The sequence below is a fragment of the Lepisosteus oculatus genome, chromosome 14 (assembly GCF_040954835.1).
Source record: "Lepisosteus oculatus isolate fLepOcu1 chromosome 14, fLepOcu1.hap2, whole genome shotgun sequence".
Taxonomy (NCBI): Eukaryota; Metazoa; Chordata; class Actinopteri; order Semionotiformes; family Lepisosteidae; genus Lepisosteus; species Lepisosteus oculatus.
Window position 1 is genome coordinate 31,303,442 of NC_090709.1, and position 24,134 is coordinate 31,327,575.

At 41.6% G+C, this 24,134-nt stretch overlaps 1 protein-coding gene and 1 pseudogene across 1 annotated transcript; both read right to left on the bottom strand.

The window, feature by feature from the left end:
• The window catches only part of LOC138242338 (zinc finger protein 850-like), a 1,462,105-nt pseudogene that overhangs the window by 733,349 nt on the left and 704,622 nt on the right, over positions 1-24,134 (bottom strand).
• On the bottom strand, positions 9,427-20,397 carry LOC138242350 (protein FAM78A-like). The gene is made up of 2 exons (XM_069197845.1): positions 19,765-20,397; positions 9,427-10,063 (listed from the first exon to the last, which is right to left on the bottom strand). The coding sequence occupies exons 1-2, from the start codon at positions 20,067-20,069 to the stop codon at positions 9,538-9,540; spliced, it is 831 nt and encodes a 276-aa protein (XP_069053946.1). The 5' UTR covers positions 20,070-20,397; the 3' UTR covers positions 9,427-9,537.

Below are 24,134 nucleotides of genomic sequence, written 5' to 3' on the forward strand. Positions count from 1 at the left end.
ATTCTTCCTGCGCAGCTCTTGTGCAGGTGTTGTTCTCAATTACAGATCCAGGAACACTGATTGTTTTTTCTATTTTTTTAAATTAAGTACCCCATGGTGCAACGGTAGCACGTCTGACTCTAAATCCCCAAGTTCATTTTCAAAGTATATCGGAGTCAACTGATACTGATCAGGTTCTGCTGCTACTGAACCCGCAGTCTTCACCTTAAAGTTCAATTCCCCAAGCCTTTTGACCTTATATGTCCATCCCTTCTCGTCAAAACTCGTATTTTCACAGGGTACCCTTCAGAAATCGCAGTATAGAATGAAAAAACTCCAGTAGATCTCGGCCGCTGTTGGTGATTTTCCTTTTAAAATAAATGAATCTCTGGAAATTTTACGGAGTGTATCACTTTCACTGAGACCTAGAAGTGTTAAGCTGTACATGCGTCTTTGTGGCTCAGTTGTTAACCAAAAGGGTGGTGGTTTGAGCCCTTCCAGGGACGCTACGAGCCTTTTAACGTACACACCCTCCTCACTTCATTTCTCCACGGCCGGTCTTGTACCGCTAACAAATACAGAGCCCATAGGAGGCAGTAAGCTCGTACTAGACCTCGTGAAACCCGACTGCTGCTAGTTGAATTTGTAATTTAATTTATTTCAACTTTTCTTTTCTGTCACTGACTTTTAGCAGGAAAGTCCACATCATACGTTTTGTGTGCAATTTATAAATGTGGTTCTATATTTTCCTTTTTCGCGTAGGCGCTAGCATTGCAGATTTGAATGCGAAAGTACAAAAAATAGTCATGCTCCACTTTCTTGTGATAACGGTAAGTTTTCGGTCTCTTTGCTTAATCCTTTTCGCTCAAACACTACAACTATCAAATAGGCAAACGTATCAAACTGTTGGCTAATTTATCACAGCCAGTCTGTTTTGCTCCACGATGCGCTGTAGCGAACGTGGGGTTCGTGAGGCAATAACCAAGAGAAAGTTCTTGGGCAGCACACACACAACAACTTATTTACGGAGCTCCTGTAGCCTTTTTTTCAGTGAGCCAGCACTCAGGGAAGATACTTTTACAACCCGTTCGACAAGGGTTAAACACACAAGGGCAGTAAAATGTATGACATCACATGCACAGATCTGAATGAATGTTTAGGCTGTTGGAAAAAAAAAGTAAATACTCAAATAGCCCATTTGTTTTTTGCCATTGTTACAAACCGGGGTAAAGTTAGCTCGAAGTTCGAAAACGATTTTGGCACGCCTGTAGCGCTTTCACGAAACCTCTTAGAGTTGCGAGAATGCTTGTTTTGTGTATAAAATACATTGTGGATGCTTTCTCAGCCTTTACTTTTTCGATTTTATGACATTTTTTTGACCATGCACGAATATTCTTTTGTCCATATCTTCGCAATGGAAGCACAGAACGCCGTCAAACCAAATGCATTTTAAAGACCACGACTTGTGGATATTTCCACAGCCTTTACATCAAACTATCAGTGAGCTAATTATCTTTTTTTAAACCTCCGGTTTTTCATCGATGCGTAATTACGCAAGAACTGGAACCCGGGGGACCGCTGTGTGCACACGTTCACAACACGAGAAATACTGTTCAATACGGCTTCATGCGAAAAACCCGTATATGACCATAGGAAGCAGAACAGCGCAGTCTCCCATTACCCAGACTGTAAGCACGGGAATAAAGCTTTGTTTGATTTCTGAAACCCTTCCTTTACGCCCTGTTTTCATTCAGGTAAGGGTCAACTATATTCACAATACTACTGACAGCAGGAAGATTAAAATATTCTTTTCTCAGCAGCTTATTAAAAACAGCTCCCATGATGTTCAAACCGATTTTTTTACACAGAACACTTTCTCATGCTTTTATTTAATATGGCACAATGCACTGGGATAGGGGTATTCTGTTCACAAACCAATAGCATTTAAACCACAGCACCCACAATGCAGCAAGTGTTTTGCACACTAAGCAGGTCCTCTGACTTTTCCCAGCTTTGTTTTGGGTTGTGGAACCTTTCTTTATATTTTTTAGGATTTTCTGAAGATAACACTACAGGTAATACACTGGGATAGGTGGGTCATCTTCATGGCTCAATAGCATTTCAAATACAGCACCCACACTGTTGAAACCAAGTGTTTTACACACCAGACAGGCCCCCTAACTTTATATAACCTTGCTGTGGCTGTGGCCCCTTTCTTTAATTTTTAATGATTTTTTGAAGATAACACTACAGGTAATACACTGGGACAGGTGGGTCGTCTTCATGGCTCAATATCATTTCAAATACAGCACCCACTCTGCTGAAACCAAGTGTTTTACACACCAGACAGGCCCCAGAACCTCGTACAACCTTACTGTGGCTGTGGCTCCTTTCTTTATTTTGTAATGAGTTTCTGAAGATAACACTACAGGTAATACACTGGGACAGGTGGGTCATCTTCATGGCTCAATAGCATTTCAAATACAGCACCCACACTGCTGAAACCAAGTGTTTTACACACCAGACAGGCCCCAGAACCTCGTACAACCTTGCTGTGGCTGTGGCTCCTTTCTTTATTTTGTAATGAGTTTCTGAAGATAACACTACAGGTAATACACTGGGACAGGTGGGTCATCTTCATGGCTCAATAGCATTTCAAATACAGCACCCACACTGCTGAAGCTAAGTGTTTTACACACCAGACAGGCCCCAGAACCTCGTACAACCTTGCTGTGGCTGTGGCTCCTTTCTTTATTTTGTAATGAGTTTCTGAAGATTACACTACAGGTAACACAGTGCGATAGGTGGGTAGTCTTCATGGCTCAATAGCATTTCAAATACAACAACCACACTGCTGAAACCAAGTGTTTTACACACCACACAGGTCCCCTAACCTTATACAACCTTTCTGTGGTTGTGGCCCCTTTATTTATTTTTTTAATAAGAATTTTAGTTTTTCAATATGGCACCATTAGACAGGCGGGGGGTGCTATTCATGAGTCAATAGCTCTTCAAGCACAACAGCCACAGTGCTGCAACCAGGTGTTTTACACCAGACATTTCCCCTAACCTTATACAACCTCGCTTTGAGTTGTGGAACATTTCTTTATTTTTTAATGTTTTTTTTGACTGTAATCAAGTGTTGTGCTCACTAGGCAGGCCTCCTGACCTTTCACAGTCATGCTTTGTTGTGTGCAACTTTAATTATCTTTTTAGGATTTTTTGAACATGGCAACTTCCACCGAGACGGGTGGGGGGTGTGGGGGAGCTCTTCAATAGTTTTTTCATCTATACACACAAACGGATGTAACCAAGACACTCAGAACCTGTCACGCAGGGGCTGACTGCTGAGGATAGGGATCCAATGCGGTGCCCTTGGTAGGGTTGGCGCGAGACGCAGGCGTATTCGGAGTAAACAGGCAGGGGCCCGAGTCCGGGAAGGCGTAGAAGTTGCGTCGGTAGGCAGAGGCGTAAATGAAGAGACAGGCTGGGGTCAGGATCCGAGAAAGCGTAAAACAGGCGAAGGTACAAAATCGAGTGGCTAAAGCAGTTGTCGGAAAAGCGGGGTCGAGGTCCAGGGGAGAAGTCATAGTAAGGCAAAAGCGTAGTTAGTAGGTAAGCTCCGGGAGAGAATCTCAATCGTGAGCAATGACCGGGGGACAGATGAGGGTTTAAGTAGAGGACTGATTGACATGTGCACGTTTGGTATGGGGAGAGCTCGAGGGAATGCGGGAGCGCTTGCCTGCGTGAGGGAGATTCATGACAGAACCAACAGAATCAACCTGAACTCATAGAAAAACAAGAATGCCCCCGAGACACCTGAATCCCCCTCCTGGACCACTCTGGTATCAACACCCCCAAACCCATCCATACCAGCTAACAAGATTCAGAATCGGTGCAACCCTCCAACCTGGACCAAGAGCAGGATGGGACAAGAACCTGCACCACACTACGTACACAGGTTTGTATTTTTGGCTGAAGATGAAAATGTCTAACATAGATTGTTTTGGTTCTAGCAAACAATAAAAATAGTTGTTAAAATCCAAACACACATAATGAGATCACTCTCTGTCAGTATGTGTAACATTCTGGGTCTGGGCTCCTCTGTATTTGGGCTAAAGAGAGTTCAACAACATTTATTAAATGCACTGACATCATAATCTGACAAGATCCATTGTTTAGGGGAGACTTGACCACCCACTGTCCCCCTGGTATCGTGAAGCTCATTGTCCTTTAGCTTTCCAAAACCAGAATCACTTGGGACTCCGGGGGGATCGGTGTATGCAAAATATGAATTCCTTATGCAAGAAATTGTATATGGTCAATATAGCGATCATATCTTATCAGCAGATGGTAATCTCCAAGGAACAAGTAATAGGTTTATTCCACGCTGAAAAATGATCAAATGATTGATGAACCCAAGGGATTTGAAAGAAATGTTAAACAACTCAAAGCGAGGTTGTATAAGGTTAGGGGAGCTGTCTGGTGTGTAAAACACCTGGTTGCAGCACTGTGGCTGTTGTGCTTGAAGAGCTATTGACTCGTGAAGAGCACAATGTACTATCCCCATGTACCGCCTGTCTAATGGTGCCATATTGAAAAACTCATAAAAAAAATAAAGAAAGGGGCCACAACCACAGCAAGGTTGTATAAGGTTCTGGGGGCTGTCTGGTGTGTAAAACACCTGGTTTCAGCAGTGTGGCTCTCGGGACTCTCGGGAAAATATTTCCACATCCTGAAGAGAAGATTGTCCCCATTTCTCTAGTCGGAACTCCTCTAATGCTAGAGAGCTGTAGAATGTGGAGTCTCCTATCCTGCTCTGGGGGTAGGGTGTACTGTCGTTGCCGTAGCGCGGTAGTTATCACGTTCACCTCACACGCGAAACGTCCCTGTTTTCGCTCTTTCAAACTGCTTGTGGAGTTATTGCACGGACCCATGTTGTCCTCGTGAATAATTATTAAACTAAACAGCCAGCAGCAGTGATATCACTCCTCTTCTTCATTAATTTCCTTAGTGAACGGCCATGTCTGTGTCCGAGCGCCTGGTGCGAATAGTGAGATAAGCCATTGTTTTCCGATATTTTCCAGTGCGGTTATTTATCATTGTTTTAATTAATTGCTTACACTTATATTATAGTGCTTTTCTGGACACTCCCCTCCACCACCACTGTGCAGCATCCATAGTGCCATAGTGCACCAGAAAGCAGAGCAATATAGCCAATTGATAGAGGGGGATTATTAGGAGGCCATAATTGGTAAAGGCCAATGGGAAATTGGAAGCACACTGGGATTTTTACTGACTGCAGAGAGTCAGGATCTCACTTTTATATCTCATCCGAAGGACAGCACCTGTTTACAGCACAGTGTCCCCGTCACTATACTGGGGCATTAGGACCCACATGGGCCACAAGGTGAGCACACCCCCTGCTGGCCCCACTAACACCTCTTACAATAGTTTTTCCCAGGAGGTCTCCCATCCAGGTACTGACCAGGCTCACACTTGCTTAGCTTCCATGGTTTGCCAGTTGTGAGTTGCAGGGTGATATGGCTGCTGGCTGGTTTTCATATTGAACGTGTTACCTGTAAAGTCAAAGTGACACTTTTACACATGAATTTTTGTATGAAAGCAAAGGTTTCACAATATTTATTTTATTAGAATACTAGTAAATCCTCTTATTCGCCATGCAATTTCTTGGCCTTCTGACAGGCATGTGTTTTTTAAAGAAACTCTACTGTATAAAAAATAGAGAGGAGCTAAGATACCAATAATGGTTGCAATAATGAGCAGTGTTTTGATCATGCAGTTTCAGACTATAATGTGGCATGATATTCACTGCGTTTATCTGTGTCCTAGTGTCCAATGAAAATACATTTAAAGCAGAGTCCTTGATTCATTTACTCAAGCAAGGAAAGAAATTTGCTTCTTGATAATCTTTAACTGGACCAAATATATGCATTCCCATTTAGTGCTAGGTACCATTAAGGTAATTAGAGACCTTCTGTAAGATAATGACATACACTGCACCTAACATCGGGCTTGAACCTACGACCCTCAGATTAAGAGTCTCATGCTTTACTGACTAAGCAAGTCGGGCACAGATGCCAAATAGACCTGCTGTCGTCAATTTGAAGAGGTAGCTGGCTTATAATTATGTGGTGACCAGGAGTCCAGTGCCTATCACGGTGTGGTGTGTTGATTATTCAATGCAGAGCAAATGTCAGTAGCCATTGAAATTAATGGTTGAAATCAAAAGCACTTTATTCTTTCACACAGTAACAGATACACATATAACATAGGACGATTTTCATACCGGGGTAAAGTTAGCTTCAAGTTCGAAAATGATTTTGGCGCGCCTGTAGCATTTTCACGAAACCTCCTTCACGAAACCCAAAGTAAGGCTTGGAAAGGTCAGAATACCTGCTTAGTGTGTAAAACACTTACTTGCAGCAGTGCCACATTCAATAAAACCACAAGAAAAAGAGATACAAGTGTATCAGTTTCAGGAAAAGGTAATGCACAATGGCTCTATTGGATGCAAGTGAAACCTTTTCTGAATGGAAATCAAGACAAAGATAATACTAAACAATGAATACTAATCATTTTTCTTTTATTTCTATTAACAGGACAGGAAATGGTGTTCCAATATACCAGGATCCAGGATATAACATACTTAGATTTTACAGATTACCATGGGACAGACCTCGAAGAGTTAGTACATTAACAATGGCCAATATATACACTTAATAGGGAGGGCAGATGGCGAGTGGAGAAGGTCTGTTCACCAGGTAAAAATATGATTCAAGTGAAGCTGGAAAAACCAGGAATGCCGTACAAGTTAAATCCAGTTTGAATCCAAGTAAAGCACGACAATGTATAACATGGTGGGAATATAGACCATATCCGAAAAGATTATCATCCAATTTATCCAAACTCAGAATACACAATGAAACTTATGACAGTTGGCTAATAACCGCTCTTTATAGAAATGAAACTGGACTCATTATGTGCATCACAACATATACTAGGAGCATCCCAGGACCCAGAGTATGAATTAGTACTGATTTTAATTACATCCAGATGGACTAATTTGAAACCTTTTTTATGGACAAATGGACTCGATGGACAATATTATTCAATTAAATGTATCAATGTTATCCAGAGGAAACACTGTGAATATAAACAATGTTTCAATCCAACAGCCTGTGGCTATAAAATACTAACAATATGTCCAACATTGATGACACCACCAACAGATGGACTTCTTAGGGAAGCAATGTTGCATGTTAAAATCATTACTTTAGAGGTAACTTATGTTTTAGCTAATGTTGTATTGCAATATAAAAAATGTAATCAATTGTAGAAACAAAACCAGTACTTTACAATGGCTGCAACAAAGCATATCTGTTACAACTTGCCCAATGAGGACCTGACACACCTCTTCGCATTACAGTGCGAAATCAGTAATCAGACACACCCCTACTCTTGGGTACTTTAACCTGCTTCACTCTCATCTCCCTGCTCAGTATTTGCTTGAACTTCTCGTGATACAATTCAGAGCCTTTTGCTATCTTGATTGCTTCTTGGTTATTCTAGACTTCTAGTTTGCTGACTCGACTTCGGTTTTGGATCTTGTTTTCGGATTGGTCTTTTGGATTGACTTCCTGGTTTTTTTAACTTGATACTTTTTGACTACGGATTATGGCATCCTGGTTTTCGGCTTCTTGTTTTCTCATCTCCCGCATACGGTCCATCTTTCGTCTTTCGTTTAAACAAAGTGTAGCAATATCTACACTAATTATAGATGACCCAATTATATCAAACTTAAATTGCACCAAGAAGTGCTCGGGGAAAAAAAAACGTTTGTTTGGAGATATTGGAGGTCTCTTTGGAAGCTCAAATTTGGCTCTAATTTCTTGGAAAATTGCAAATACAGAAGCATGTGCTAACTAGGCATATGCTCAGCAGGCATTGCAAGGTCTGGGTTTAGCAGATAATGGAGAAAATTATTTTTTGCATGCTGTAAAGCTTTAGTAGAAATAGTGAATACATTAGGTCAAGGTATAGTGAAAAATACAATTATTCATGTGAAAATTTTGCTAGAGATCTATTAAATGCAGTCAAAAGTGAATTATTGGATATCAGATTAGGAGTAGTCCTAAATACACTATTGGAAATGCTTAAAAAGTTAGGCTTACAATGGTTCACTGACAAAAATGAATTAACTTGACAGAATTACAACAAAACCCACTACATGAGGTGACACTATTACAGTTCCATTTTTCTTAGTGTTTCCACAAGTATCACATAAGCATAGATACAAAAAAGTAAGGGATTTTGAGAGTTTGCGTGATTCCATATAAAGATATATTCCATATTAGATTCCATATAAAGATCAAGTAATGACTCATGGTAAGAGAAGATCTATAGTAAACAGAAAGCATGACACTGCTTACTACAACTGATTGCTGTACTGAAACTCACCGTTATATTATATGCAGTTGTAATACTTTACAGCCTTTATATAACAATTCTAAATTTATTTCTAGAATTGCATCCCTGTTGGGAACCTCACAAGCAATACAAATGTCAGCCACGCAATGGTGTATCACAAGTAATAGGTTTATTCCATGCTGAAAAGAGAAGAAAGGAAGCAAATTTCAGCTGTGGAGCATTCTTCGGGTGTCACTGCTGTCAATGGTATATCATGTCTGACAAAGAAACCTATATATATGGGGATTTATTGTGACCAGAAAAGCACACTTCTGCATACAGTTAACAGATGCTTGTGCGAAGGACACAGTGTACAAACACCTGTTGTTGCAAAAAAAGAATCTGACGCTGAACAAGCAGACTGTTGTGTTGCATATATGAAAGTCTGTAGCATGGATCAGCGGTTAGTCCTTAACATATTGATCATAAAATATGTGCTTCTCCAATACCATGTTAGGTACATAGAGGAGATGATTATAACGGTATAAAAGGGTGCTTTTGAACAATGGCAAGCAAATCAGATAGGATTACTCCGACAGTCTGATCTTGGGGAGGCCTCTTCATTATTAATAAACCTCTTTCAATCCTTCACTGAACTGCACTGTGCCTCTTTTCTCTACAACAGTACAGTTGTAGTTTCAGGTTCTTTTAGGTACAAAATTACTGCATAGTATAAATACTCAGATCATAGTTATTTTTTTGAGCTTCTAATGTGACTACTCAATTAGGGGACTACCTTCTTTATTATTTTTTTCCTGTTTGAAAAAACAATTCTCCCACCCTTCCTATCCCAGGAAACAAGATGTGCAAATTTGTAGATACACACACACCTACTGTATATATTCTCATATAATGTTAAAAAAAATGCCTTGCAAAAAATAATACTAGCCATTTTTGCAACAATTTAATTTAAACTGGGATGAGTATCACTGTGCTAAAGGTAGAATGGTTGCAGTTGTTAAGTCCAGGAGACGTTCATAGCTTTGCCACTTGGGGCATCTTGTTATATTTTTGTTTCTGATGTAAAAAAAAGGTCGCGGGGGGGGTTCCTTTCTTCAATATACTACCCTATAGTTTTGGTGGTATAACAACCACAGGCTTCCCGGTTTCTGGCCTCCACATCAGGACCTGCGCGTCGTTGGCATTGGGCTTCACCATGGCGTTGGGCGGAATGGGCTCGTTCCTGGCCAGGATCTGGGGCTGCTCCTGGGCGGTGGGCTCCAGCAGCTTGGCACGCTGGCCCAGGGGTTTGCCGGGGTCGATCTCGATCTGCAGCTGCATCCTCCACTTGATGGTCTTCAGGATGAAGTGCTCCCTGCTGGCCTGGTTGATGGCCACCAGCCAGGTGATGAAGCTCTGGTCCCTGCAGATATTGGTCAGCTGGGACTGGTTGCTGTTGCTCACGGGCACGCCCCAGGACACACTGGGGTTGAAATTGTCGTCCATGGTGACGTTGAACTCTGTGTCCTTCATGGTAGGGCTGGTGAAAATGTAGATCTCTTTCTTATTGCCATACCAGGGGTAGTTCACCCCATCAGAGTCACTTATTGCTTGAATTTTACCATCCCTTAAATCAGGGATCTCCCAGCTAGACCTAAAACAAAACACACCAATTAATAGATCAGCACATCAACATGTAACACAGCAACAGTGCAAGTTTGACACTTTCCCCCTTTATAGTAACACACAAGTCTATGGTGGCTGGATTGATTAGCTACTATAGTGTTTCTAATTGGGTCATCATTACTTTGAGTTCCTGAGATCATATTGTTGAAGATTCTGATCACTTATGGATCAAAAACTCACACAAACTGAACTGTAGGAAAAATAGTCAAAATGATTAGAGTAGTTGAAAACATTAATGGTGGTACCAATTGATGATGCTCATAACATATGGTACTTCCTGAATTTGCCTAAAATATCCAAGGCTTTTGCACAGCAATGCACATAATTAGAACTAAGGAAGAATTTTCCAGCAGGAAAATGTGTTCCCATCTAACAAGAAAATATATATATACAGTGGTGTGAAAAAGTGTTTGCCCCCTTCCTGATTTCTTATTTTTTTGCATGTTTGTCACACTGAAATGTTTCAGATCATCAAACAAATTGAAATATTAGACAAAGATAACACAAGTAAACACAAAATGCAGTTTTTAAATGAAGATTTTTATTATTAAGGGAAAAGAAAATCCAAACCTACATGGCCCTGTGTGAAAACGTGATTGCCCCCTAAACCTAATAACTGGTTGGGCCACCCTTAACAGCAACAACTGCAATCAAGCGTTTGTGATAACTGGCAATGAGTCTTTTACAGCGCTGTGGAGGAATTTTGGCCCACTCATCTTTGCAGAATTATTGTAATTCAGCCACATTGGAGGGTTTTCGAGCCTTAACCGCTTTTTTAAGGTCATGCCACAACATCTCAATCGGATTCAGGTCAGGACTTTGACTAGGCCACTCCAAAGTCTTCATTTTGCTTTTCTTAAGCCATTCAGAGGTGGACTTGCTGGTGTGTTTTGGATCATTGTCCTGCTGCAGAACCCAAGTGCGCTTCAGCTTGAGGTCACGAACAGATGGCCGGACATTCTCTTTCAGGATTTTTTGGTATACAGCAGAATTCATGGTTCCATTTACCACAGCAAGTCTTCCAGGTCCTGAAGCAGCAAAACAGCCCCAGACCATCACACTACCACCACCATATTTTACTGTTGGTATGATGTTCCTTTTCTGAAATGCTGTGTTACTTTTATGACAGATGTAATGGGACACACACCTTCCAAAATGTTCAACTTTTGTCACATCAGTCCACAGAGTATTTTCCCAAAAGTCTTGGGGATCATTAAGATGTTTTCTGGCAAAACTGAGACGATCCTTTATGTTCTTTTTGCTCAGCAGTGGTTTTCGTCTTGGAACATTTTTGCCCAGTCTCTTTCTTATGGCGGAGTCATGAACACTGACCTTAACTGAGGCAAGTGAAGCCTGCAGTTCTTTGGATGTTGTTGTAGGTTTTTTTGTGACCTCTTGGATGTGTCGTCACTGCGTTCTTGGGGTAATTTTGGATGGCCGGCCACTCCTGCGAAGGTTCACCACTGTTCCATGTTTTCGCCATTTGTGGATAATGGCTCTCACTGTGGTTCGCTGGAGTCGCAAAGCTTTAGAAATGGCTTTATAACCTTTTCCAGACTGATAAATCTCAATTACTCTGTTTCTCATTTGTTCCTGAATTTGTTTGGATCGCAGCATGATGTCTAGCTTTTGATGATCTTTTGGTCTACTTCACTTTGTCAGGCAGGTCCTATTTAAGTGATTTCTTGATTGAGAACAGGTATGGCAGTAATCAGGCCTGGGTGTGGCTAGAGAAATTGAACTCAGCTTTCCAAAGATGTGATAAACCACAGTTGATATATGTTTTAACAGAGGGGGCAATCACTTTTTCACACAGGGCCATGTAGGTTTGGATTTTTTTTCCCTTAATAATAAAAACCTTCATTTAAAAACTGCATTTTGTGTTTACTTGTGTTATCTTTGTCTAATATTTCAATTTGTTTGATGATCTGAAACATTTCAGTGTGACAAACACGCAAAAAAATAAGAAATCAGGACACTTTTTCACACCACTGTATATACACCTGTTTGACCTGTATTGGCTTTAACTGACAGAAGTCATACTCATTCTTAATATCCCATGCATCTGTTTTTGTTAAAAATAAACAGAGGATCGCACTGGTATCACACAAGTCCTGCATCCTCTTTGGAAAACTCTGCAGTACCAGTGATTCAGATGTGGCAAGATTTGTTCAGATATGCCCATGAACGTTTTTGAAAAGTAAATCCATCATCTATCCACACATATTATAACTGCTTCATCCAATTCAGAATAGCAGGGGAGCCTATCCCGGTAAGCAAAATGCACAAGGCAGGATACACCTTAGATGGGACACCAGTCCCTCACACAGACAAACACACACACACACGAGGGCCAATTTTCCCCAGAAGGCAACTAATCCACCAGTATGTCTTTGGACTTTGGGAAAAAACCCTCCCTATATTCATAAGAAGATACAACTCTATATACACCCTAATAATTGAACTCAGAGATGGTGTAATGCTAACCACTGTGCCACTTAGAAGTTGTTGCACATTCTGTAATCCCCCCCCCCCCCAAAATAAAAATTGTCAATTATTTTCTTTTAAATCCCCCCCTCGTCCAATTTAGATTCTCCATAGTTTAACAGGCCTGCGTTTACATCAGCTCCTAAAACCAGCACAGGAAAGATATAACCCAGCAACCTTGCAGGAACCTGTGCTTGTCAGAGTTATCTGCTATTTTTCACTTCACAGGCCCCACAGATACCAATGGAGTCACCACTGCCTGGGGGACTGACACGGCTCTCACAGCTGCTGACAGATTGAAATCTGATGATCCAATGGATGTTTTTGATATGCAGGAGACTGAAGGAAATGACCAGCATCATCAGGAAAGCAAGATCATCCTCAGTACCTGGGTCAAGTGTGCAAATACTGTCTAAAAGTAAAAAGAGTGCTATGGAGGCTTTTAAGGGTTGTATTGAGAAGAGGCAGATTGGCATGTAGTGGAGGTATGTTTCATACCAAAGCGGGAGAATGCCCAGGGCATAGGACAGTTTAGAACTATATCTTTGCTGAATGTGGAAGGAAAGATCTTTCTGGCAATTGTGGCAAGATGACTTACTGACTACATGCTGCTTAACAAGTACATGGATATATTAGTGCAGAAAGGAGGCAAAAAAAGGAATAGGGAACTAACAGTACTATGGCTGGACCTAGCCAATGGATATGGCTCATTACGACATAAATTAGTGCATCTGACAAGTAAGATGTAAAATGGCGAGTAAGATGGCGCCAACAGTGAAGGCTGGCGTCCTGCAAGTGTCCTGCGAGCATCCATTCGTCCTTGTTTATTTCGTTTTGTTGTTTTTTGTCCTGCTAACTGCACGTACTGTTTGCTCGATGATTAGATATGACCAACAAACACTTATGGACATAAGATCGAATACTGACAAAGTTAAATCTACACCAATAATTACTGCTGACTATGGACTGTGGTGTCTCACCTGTACTGGGAAGAAGACGGCGTCGTAGGAAGAGGGGTAAACGGGCAGGCGTTCTGGTAATACTGAGGCAGCGGAGCAATCGTGCCCAGCTCCCGAGTATACTTCTTGCTAATGTTCAGTCACAATAAGCTGGATGAACTGAAAGCAAGGCTTTCTTTCCAATGGGACATCAAGAACTGCAACGTGCTGGCTCTTACTGAAACTTGGCCTGACCCATCTGTTCCGGACTCTGCTATCCTTACGACTGACTGGCAGATCTTCCACAGAACTGCCAGAAATATCAATCTGTATGCAGACTATGTTACTGGCTACATCAATAAATGCATTGAAGGTGCATGGTTCCCAGGATTATTGTTCACACATACCCAAATCAAAAATCATGGGTAAATGGAAAGATACATGCCAAACTTAAAGCTAGGACAGCCACTTTCAAATCTAGCAAATTGGATAAATACAAAAAAAATCCAGATACAACCTCAGGAAAGCCATCAAAAGAGCTAAATACAACTGTAGAGTTTATAAAAAGTTTATAAAAAGACCAATCCACACAAGGCTCCTGGCCCTGGCCATGTTCTGAAGTCATGTGCAGACAAGTTGGCAGATGTCTTCTCAGACATACTCAATCTTTCTCTAGCTCAGTACATAGTTCCTTCCTGCTTTAAGAAAGGCACCATTGTCCCCGTTCCTAAGAAACAGAGTCAGGTGTCTAAATGACTACTGCCCCGTTGCACTTACATCAATTATCAAGTGCTTCGAGTGGTTGGTCAAAGCATTCATCACCTCCTCACTGCCTGATACACTTGACCCATTAGTATTTGCGTATCGCCAGAACAGGTCAACAGAGGATGCTATAGCCACTGCCCTCCATACTGCCCTCTCACAAGGGGATAAGAAAGGAACATATGTGAGAATGCTGTTTGTTGATTACAGCTCAGCATTCAATACCATAGTGCCCTCAAAGCTCGTCATCAAGGTCCAGGACCTGGGACTGAACATCTCTCTCTGTTACTGGATCCTGGACTTCTTGATGTCCGCAGGTGGTGAGGGTGGGCACCAACATACAGTGGTGCTAGAAAGTTTGTGAACCCTTTAGAATTTTCTGAATTTCTGCATAATTCTGACCTAAAATGTGATGAGATCTTCATCTAAGTCATAGAAATATACAAAGAGAACCCAATAAAACAAATAACACACAAAAGGATATACTTTTTCATTCATTTATTGATCAAAATGATCCAACATGAAATGTCTGTCAGAAAAAGTATGTGAACTTATGCTTTACATAAATTTACAAATGTATGTAGAAATTCAGAAAATACTAAAGGGTTCACAAACCTTCTATGCTCTACCCAGACTCTAAAAACTGGAGCCCCCCCATGGCTGTGTGCTTAGCCCTCTCCTCTACTCCTTATTTACTCATGATTGTGTCGTCAGGCGTAACTCAACTCCATCATCAAGTTTGCGGATGATACAACAGCCATTGGCCTGATCACAGATGGTGAAGGGTCTGCGTACAGGGAGGAGGTTGAAACCCTGGCAGCATGGTGCCAGGAGAACAACCTCTCTCTGAACATCAGTAAGACTAAGGAAATTATTGTGGATTATAGGAACCAATAGGGAGATCACATACCTATTTATATCAATGGGACTGCAGTGGAGAGGGTCAGCAGTTTTAAGTTCCTGGGAGTTAACATCTCAGAGGACTTTACCTGGACCCACCACACCAACATCGTGGTCAAAACAGCACGGCAGCACCTGTTCTTTGTCCGAAGGCTAAAGATGTTCAGTAGCCATCACATATCCAGGCCAGCTTCTGCAGGTGCACTATTGAGAGTATCCTGATTGGCTGCATCACTGCCTGGTATGGAAACTGCTCCACCTGAAATCGCACTGCACCAAGTACCACAGAGGGTGGTGAAGTCAGCGCAGCTCATTACCGGCTGTAAGGTACCAGACATCCATGATATCTTCTCAGCTAGATGTCTTAAGAAGTCCAGATCCATTCTCAAGACCCCAGTCATCCTAGTATCGAAGCATTCAAGACTGCTAAATAGCCAACCTGCAGCTTCAGCAAATCACTGTAATGGCTGCATGGACATACTGTACAGTTTTCATTGTATTTCTTTGTATTTGGTGTACTGCACTACTTGGACATAATGTATTGCATACACCCTGGACACATAACAGCTCTATTTATATTGAGTTTTGTTGGAGTTCATCTTATTCATATTCTATGTTACTTAATTTAGTCATTTTTATGACCCCCCCCTCGTAGAAAAGGAATTGCATTGCCGGCATGTACTGCTGCACACTGTATTGTTGTGCATTTGAGAAACGTTGATTGAGATACTGGATGTTTACAGACAAGTCACAGGGTCACTGCTGAGCACTGAGCTGAAAATACACTGATTTGAAATTCAACAAACAAACAAACAAACCACAGACAACTGGACAAGTGTCTTTGTCCTGGTCAGTCAGATAAGTGGCTCACCCACACTGAAACTAACACTGTCCATGCTCTTGGACAAACCGTCCTATCTTTACTGGCATCAAATCACTGCAGGACTGGGTAAGTGCTGTTTTGACAATAATTTGTTCCCTGGACTTGGACATTGAATACAAGAAGCTCCTTATACAGTATACCAAGATGAGAGTGTCAGCAAATCCTATAAATGCAACGTGTAGTGTGCACAGTGTCACTAGTAGTAGTGACATTGCATATGACTATTTAGAGAAGGTTAAGCTGCAACCTGGTAATAAAAAGATTACTGTACGGCAGAACACATTTGTGTACATCTTTACAGTAAGCACTGATTGAATATGTACTGTAGCAGCATTTCCTTTTTTATTACAGGTACATAAAAACAAAAGATTAAATATGTGTCTCTTTGTATTTGCGTCTTCTTCTTTCTCATTTCTCTCAATCCCTTCCCTGTCACCCTTCATTTCAGAGACACAAAAGGGTTTCTCCAGAGGGAAATTTGAGTCCAGGCTACTGGTGCTGAATCTATTAAGAACCGTGTTAACAAGTACTCTGCTGGGAAATGTGAAATTTCTGAGAATATTCACATCTTGACTTGTGCCACTGTTTCAGGCGTTTTAATATAGACCTTGTCACTTTCTCCACAGCAATTCTCTAACCTTCATTTGGTACTAATCCAGAAACCATTGCTGAGCTCATTAGAGCAGTTTGCAAACATCTCAATATAGCTGACCATGGCGTAGGACGAATGCAATTAGTTTTGATTAAGAAACTAAACATCAAATGATACATTAATTTTTCCCCCCCTAAATAATACCAGTTTTGAACATGTTTTGATAGGTCCACTTCACAGTCATTAGAGTTCAGTTATTTTACCTTCAAATACAACCAGAACATGTTCCAGCCATGTAGCTACAGTAGTTCCTGGCTAAAGATCATGATTGAAATAAAGGCAAACATTCACAGGCAACTATGAATGGTGAAAGCAGAGCACCATTTCATAACAGCAGTTATGAAAATAACAGCACACGTAGGATTAATATACTACCTGTTAGTGATCCCTTAGACAGTTCACTGAGGATATAAAATACCTGATAATCTCATACTCTTCAGCAAAGCAAGAGGTACTGGAAGTTACTGAGGAAAGCTTTCAAAAATAAAAACAGATACAAATAAATCCAGCCATTTTATTTCTTAAGATGTGTAAAAATATATTAGAATACAACTCTATACTTCTATTATATAAACTGTATGTATAAATATTGCATAGTATGAACATGCTAAATGCTATTTAACCTCACTTTTATTTAAGATGATCATACTGATAGTTACACTAAATCTAAAAGTGAAACCAAAAAGTTTGCTGTCTTGACACATGAAACTTTTTAATTTAGGACTCAGCAAAAGAAATGTGCACCACTTGTGAATTAGCCGATAACACAAGAACACTGCAATAACTCAAGTAGCACTGCCAGCTTGGGGTTCTAGGGGCGCTGTGCTGTGCCATGCTGGAAGTTTGGAAGAAGGTTATACAAACAGTGAAGCTGGGCTCTTCCATACTGAGCCATGTTAACATTAACCTCACAGTTAAGACTAAATACAGGGCTGCAAATACTATCCACTAGACGTAGAATTCAGGGAAGTGGGGGACACAGTGCAGAGAGTGCAAGGCAGGACACGCCCCGGACAGGACGCCAATCCATCACAGCACAGACAGACACAAACACACACACCAGGGCCAATTTCCCAGAGGCCAATTTATCAACCAGCATGACTTTGGACTGTGGGAGTAAACCCATGTGAACATGGGGAGAACATACAAACTCCACGCAGACAGCACCCCAGGAACTCCACCATGCTGCCCTGGATTTGATCATTCTGCTTTATTGCTGTGTACAATTTATATTACAATTGTAAAGTAAACATTCTAAATGTGGTGCCTGGTTACTTTTCCCTTGCTACTTAACAGAACCTTCATGTACATTATACTCTTTTTCTCCCACACAGCCACCAATTAATGAGGAAAGGAGGAAAGCAGTTCTTGGATGACCAAATACGTGTAATTTTTTGTACATAGGCCTTGTTTGAAAATTTCTGCCTGCACAGGCAAATTACAAGAAGGAAAAAAGAATAATGTCTTTTGCTGTATTTCTTATAAGTTGAATAATAATAATAAATATAATAATTGCTTACACTTATATAACGCTTTTCTGGACACTCCACTCAAAGCGCTTTACAGGTAATGGGGACTCCCCTCTGCAACCACCAATGTACCGCATCCACCTGGGTGATGCGACGGCAGCCATAGTGCGCCAGAACGCTCACCACACATCAGCAATCAGTGAGGAGGAGAGCACAGTAATGAAGCCAATTCATGGATGGGGATTATTAGGAGGCCATGATTGGTAAGGGCAAATGGGAAATTTGACCAGGACACCGGGGTTACACCCCTACTCTTTTCAAGAAGCACCCTGGGATTTTTAATGACCACAGAGAGTCAGGACCTCGGTTTTACATCTCATCCGAAGGACGGCACCTGTTTACAGTACAGTGTCCCCGTCACTATACTGAGGCATTAGGACCCACATGGAGTTTCAAAAGTGGGTAAGAGGGGTTTGAAGTAAGGTAAAGCATAACTGCCTGTTTAATTCACCCCTTACTGTCTACATTCAATCAATATAAGGCACAGACTAATGTTAAGGAACAAGTAATACATTTATTACGTGCTAATAAGAATAATGGAAAAGACGGAAAACACAACGTTTCGGCTGTGAATCTCCTGTCCCAGCCTGAGGAACAGTGAGCCTGTCTCTCAATAATAATAATCCAGTGTGTGATCTCCTGTCCCAGCCTGAGGAACAGACAGTGAGCCTGTTTCTCAATAATAATAATCCAGTGTGTGATCTCCTGTCCCAGCCTGAGGAACAGACAGTGAGCCTGTCTCTCAATAATAATAATAATAATAATAATAATAATAATAATAATAATAATAATAATAATAATAATTATTATTATTATAATAGTAATCCAGTGTGTGACCTCCTGTCCCAGCCTGATGAACAGACAGTGAGCCTGTCTCTCAGTAATAATAATACAGTGTGTGATCTCCTGTCACAGCCTGAGGAACAGACAGTGAGCCTTTCTCTCAATAATAATAATACAATGTGTGATCTCCTGTCACAGCCTGAGGAACAGTGAGCAGTCGTAATAGTTACAGCTTTCCTTATTTAGCTCAGCAGCTTTTATCTCGCCCGCGGCAAGAAGTGCAAGCAACTTGTGAAAACAGATTGGGTTTGCTGTGTTCAACCGGTTTGGTTTCTTCGTTTTGTAAAGCCGAAACGTTGCGTTTAATTTCTTTTTTCAGCATGGAATAAAAGTATTACTTGTCCCTTTGCACCATATGCATGCTGACGCAGCTACCCACCTGAACTATAGAATAATGTTATCAGACTTGCGTCTGTTCACCAATTTATACAGGCTGTAGGAAGTCAAAAGATTCTGAAACGTTTTTGTAGGTACTGTATATTGTAGCAGGTTGTGCTGAGCATTTTCAGTTTTGTGTTTTTATGCGGTAAAGCATTTCTTAGAGGTTACACAGAAACTTGTTTTTATAGGGCTATACATATTTCTTACTGAAGTCTAGTAGATAGCCCCAATAAGCCATTGTATATACAGTATATATAATGTGAACATCAGTTCGCTTGCTAACGCGGTACTTACGTTCCTTCATCCCCGTATTCATTGTAAAACTGCATGTGGTTGCACGCTTGAATCCAGCCCACGGTCCAGGTCTCCTTAGCAGCGATGGGCGGCACCAGTACCCGGGCCGAAGCTCGGAAATACGGGGTTGTGTACCGCAGAGCAGAGAAGGATTCGTAGATGCTGGTGGGATTTGAGTCTATGATAGAATTCACTTCAAGAACGGCAATGCTTTCACGGAAACGTTTGGGAAAACTCTGGCTAGAGCCTATTGCATTGAATATCACTAGAACTCCCAAGAACGGCAACAGACGCATGAAAAACATAGTCACTGATTTTGTCTCCACTCAAGGAAATATATATATATTTTTAAAGAAGGTGTTACGGTCAGTCTTCCTAAACCGAAGGATGGATCCTATGTGGGTTCAGTAGACAGAACAATAACCAGGAACGTCCTCGGTAGTGATTTCGCAATCCGAGAGATTTGCTCAAAAACGGGAAAAAACAGACAAGTTCGAATGTTACACAAAGCCGCAATCCGAGAAACGAAATAAAAATACTAAAAGGGGTCCGAAAACAAGAAGACACTCTAAATGAACAGCCAACAGCAAGGGAAGATCAAAAGTCAAACGCAATACTAAGCGAGGAGGATGAGCGGCGCTTAAATGCATTGAGAGGAGCGGGTGTGTCAGCAAGAGAGCAAAGCGGTAGGTTAGGTGGTTATCGATGTCTCTGCCTACGTTTTGATCGGGACGTCTGGGTCTTAACCGAAGGTCTTCATGGCACATAGCCTAGCGTTATCGCGATGGTTAGATATCCTGTTGCAGTTTCAAATTTTTTACTAGTCTTGAAAAATATCCACTCCCGGCACATGTTCTGTATAAGAAACTTACTGCACGTTTTATGCCAAATCAGTATTTCTATACTGGAAAGCTAAGGAGGTCCAGCATTTGTAATAATAATAATAATAATAATAATAATAATAATAATAATAATAATAATAATAATAATATTCTAGTTATCAATAGCATTTTTTTATAAATATACAAACAGCTTACTTTAGTTCAAGTTCGCGATCAACAGTTACACCAAGAGCTGCAGCCACGCTTTCCTTTAAACTACCGGCGGTTTAAAATAAACTAGCCATTTAAAACAAAGTAGTGATTGACAGAACTAGACTGATTTACATGCTCTGATGCATAAAATAATATCGACATCTGCAACAGCAATGCCTGATAAACGATCTTTCCGTCGAGCGCTTGAAGTTCCTACCTCCAGTTTTAGTACCCTTATATATACAGTCGTTTTTTTTTCTTACTTTTGTTATAGTTTCCTTAAAAGACGGAGGACAGGATGTGAGAGCGATTTAAGCTACGTTTGCATGTTTCTAGTTGTGAAAGAGAGCGGAATTAATATTTAGATTTCTTCATAATGTCACATTAAGACTCATCTCATGCCTCCTCAATCTAATGGTTCCTTCCTGCATCGTTTACATTCAAATTTCATAACAGGAAAAAATATATATATATTTTCCCTGCTCTCCCTGTTTAGAAAACCTTAATTCGCAGGCGCTTATAAATAAAAGATACTGTAATAAATATGCCCCTGCGCATAACACGGATGTTGGCTGCCCGGGCTGAGGAAGACGGCAAGACCCCTGTTGAGTGATGGTTTGCGCCCATGTGGTAGAGAGAGGAACTGGGAGCGGCGGGGGCACAAGCCCGAGAACCCAAATTCGTTACATTGGTGTTAGGGTGGGATGGATGGACAGAGACCTACAGCACCTGTTGGACTCAGAGATGCGCCAGTTCCCCCAGCAGGTGTCCCACCCTTAAGTGCCAAGAGCTAGAATGGCTCCACCGGTGCAGCCACTGTTAGAAATTAAATCTAGGTGGACTGAGTGAGCACATTTGGTTCCTGTTCTGACCCGAGGAAGACCTAAATAATCTAGACCAGGCTCCTCTTATTCTTCTGCTTGCTGTAATAAAACCAGAATCTCCATCACTCCCACTCCCTGCTCTCTAAACTGATTTCAACATAAAATCTATCCAAAACCATCTCTGCAAATTCTCCCAGTGGTTGGTCATAAGAACAAAAGAAGAGTTAGAGACCCATCTAGCCCATTTGGTAGTAATTAATGCATCAGATGATCTCATCCAGCTGTGTCTTGAAAGGAAGCAGGGTATCAGTTTTAACAACATGGCTGGGTAGCTTGTTCCACCTTTCCATCACCCTATGAGTAAAGTAGTGCCTCCAGTTTTTAGTTTTAAATCCATGTAGTTTCCACTGTTCATACTAAAGAAATCCACTGGGTTTCAGTGGATCAGTGTCTCCACTGGTGATCAATGTCCTTTGAGAATATGGAATAAAAGTATCAGTGTAAGGATCCTATGCAGACGCAGATGCATAGGATCTGTATATGATATGTACAGTTGGCTTGTGCCCAACAGAGAGGGGACTATTTCCCGTATCATTTTCAGTATCAGTTTCAGTGGGTGGCCTGGGAGAACGGCTGGTCCCAGGGGGAGATGGCAGGCCACCTTGCCATGGCCCGGGAGGGGAAGGCCTGACAGGCTTTGCTGACCAGCAATACAGCTACATGGTCAATGCTGTGTTTGAGGAGACCGGTGGGCACGTCCAGAAGGGTGCTCCCTGCTGGGCAACAGGGGCCACATCAGAGGAATCGGGTGGGGAGGAGGAGATGGCCACCGGTGTTACACCAGTAGAGCAGCGAAGACAGGTCACCTACTTACCACTGTGGACATCGCCCAGGAGGTGTTGGGCGCCAGAGCCAGAAGCTGTCGGGAAACAGGAGAAGAGCAACCTAAAGGGGGCAGGAAAACCCGGAGGAGTGCTAGACCCCGCCTGCCATTGTGGGGTTCCTTTCCTGCCTCACTGAGGGCTGGGCATCAAGACAGCTGGACCCTCAGGATGGGAGACTATCAGCCTGCGCCTGAGGACAGTGATGGGACAGTGCACAGAGGTCCTCGGCAAGGGGGTGCTGACTGACTGTGAATGTAAAGTTTGGGGCAGCCCCCTTTATCTCCTCCAAATTCATGATGACTGAATCCTGGGGGACTGGTTGGAAGGAAGGTGGCTGCCTAGACTTGGGCTGGTGGGAGTTGGTGGGGCGGGGAACAGATCCGTCTCGAACATGATTATGTTAACTCTTGTAAAACTACTTCTACTACAGACCCAAAACCGATGCAAAACTAAGATCACCAGCAATTTTTTAAAAAAGATTCTCCGAATGAAACAGGAATTAACAGAAACTCTGTTCCGGTGTTTAATAAAGCTAAACAGTAAGCAGGTGTTTAAGGACAGCCCCAGAACTACTGAACACTTGCTTGAGGAGCTTTTCTCTGGTTAGACTGAGCACAGGCAGACATAGAAGTGTAAATATTGTGTCTCTGTACTTAGTGTGTATGTTCAAATTTACTCTTCTGTTTCAGATATCTGGACGGTTGCTTGACAGCTCTTGAACCCATCAGTATTTATTACCTTGATTAATGGAAATGCAGGTTTCCCCCCAAAAAACTATCATCCTTTTATCTGACTTCAGTTTTGAAACTGGATCTTTCCCCTCTTAACATGGTATAAAGTTCAGGAATGAACTCACGTTTTCTACGTTATTTAGCATGTTGATATCAGCACAAAATATAAAACTCTTCCCCTTGACTCATGAATTACTTTCTTTATTGAAGGTTGTTCCTTTCCACCTGTCCTAGAGAACCGAATCCTGTGTGCTCAAGTGCTCTGAGCAAAATCGTTCATGTCAAGGATCGCCTCAAGAAAAAGAAAGAGGAAAATCAACCCTGATATTTTTAGCACTGTCTCTGTGTGTTTCTTTTCTTACTATTCATGTCCTTCTCCTGCCTCTTCAGTGTTCAGACAAGAATGTTGCTCAGCACCCATTTTCAACACATGAGGATATATGTCAAAACCTGATTTTCAGTTCTTTAAAGCATGTGTGCAGGCAGTGTTCATTCATTATACATAAACGTAAAAAAAATGACTCTGACGTTTGGTGACATTTGAGTTTTAGATGAATACAAGAGAAAAGAACTCCAGGTAACTTTGATAGAGAACAATGCTGTGTTTGTGTTCTAACCTGTCATAGTGATGCTACTACTTTGTTTGTACTAGTTTTCATAGTCTGAGAGGGGGTAATAAAGAAGCAATCAGCCCTGGCTCATCTCATCTTGTTACTGTTTTCTGGGCCAACGTGGCTGTCACAGTCCATGACCTTAGTCATTAAGAGAATGAGCTTGACTTCTTCACAACAAGCACTGTGTAGAAAAACAGAAAGTATGGGAATAGTAGTTTTGCTCTCACCACCCAAGAACCTCGTGTTACAATGAAGTTTCAACTTCAGAATGCCCCCAAACTCG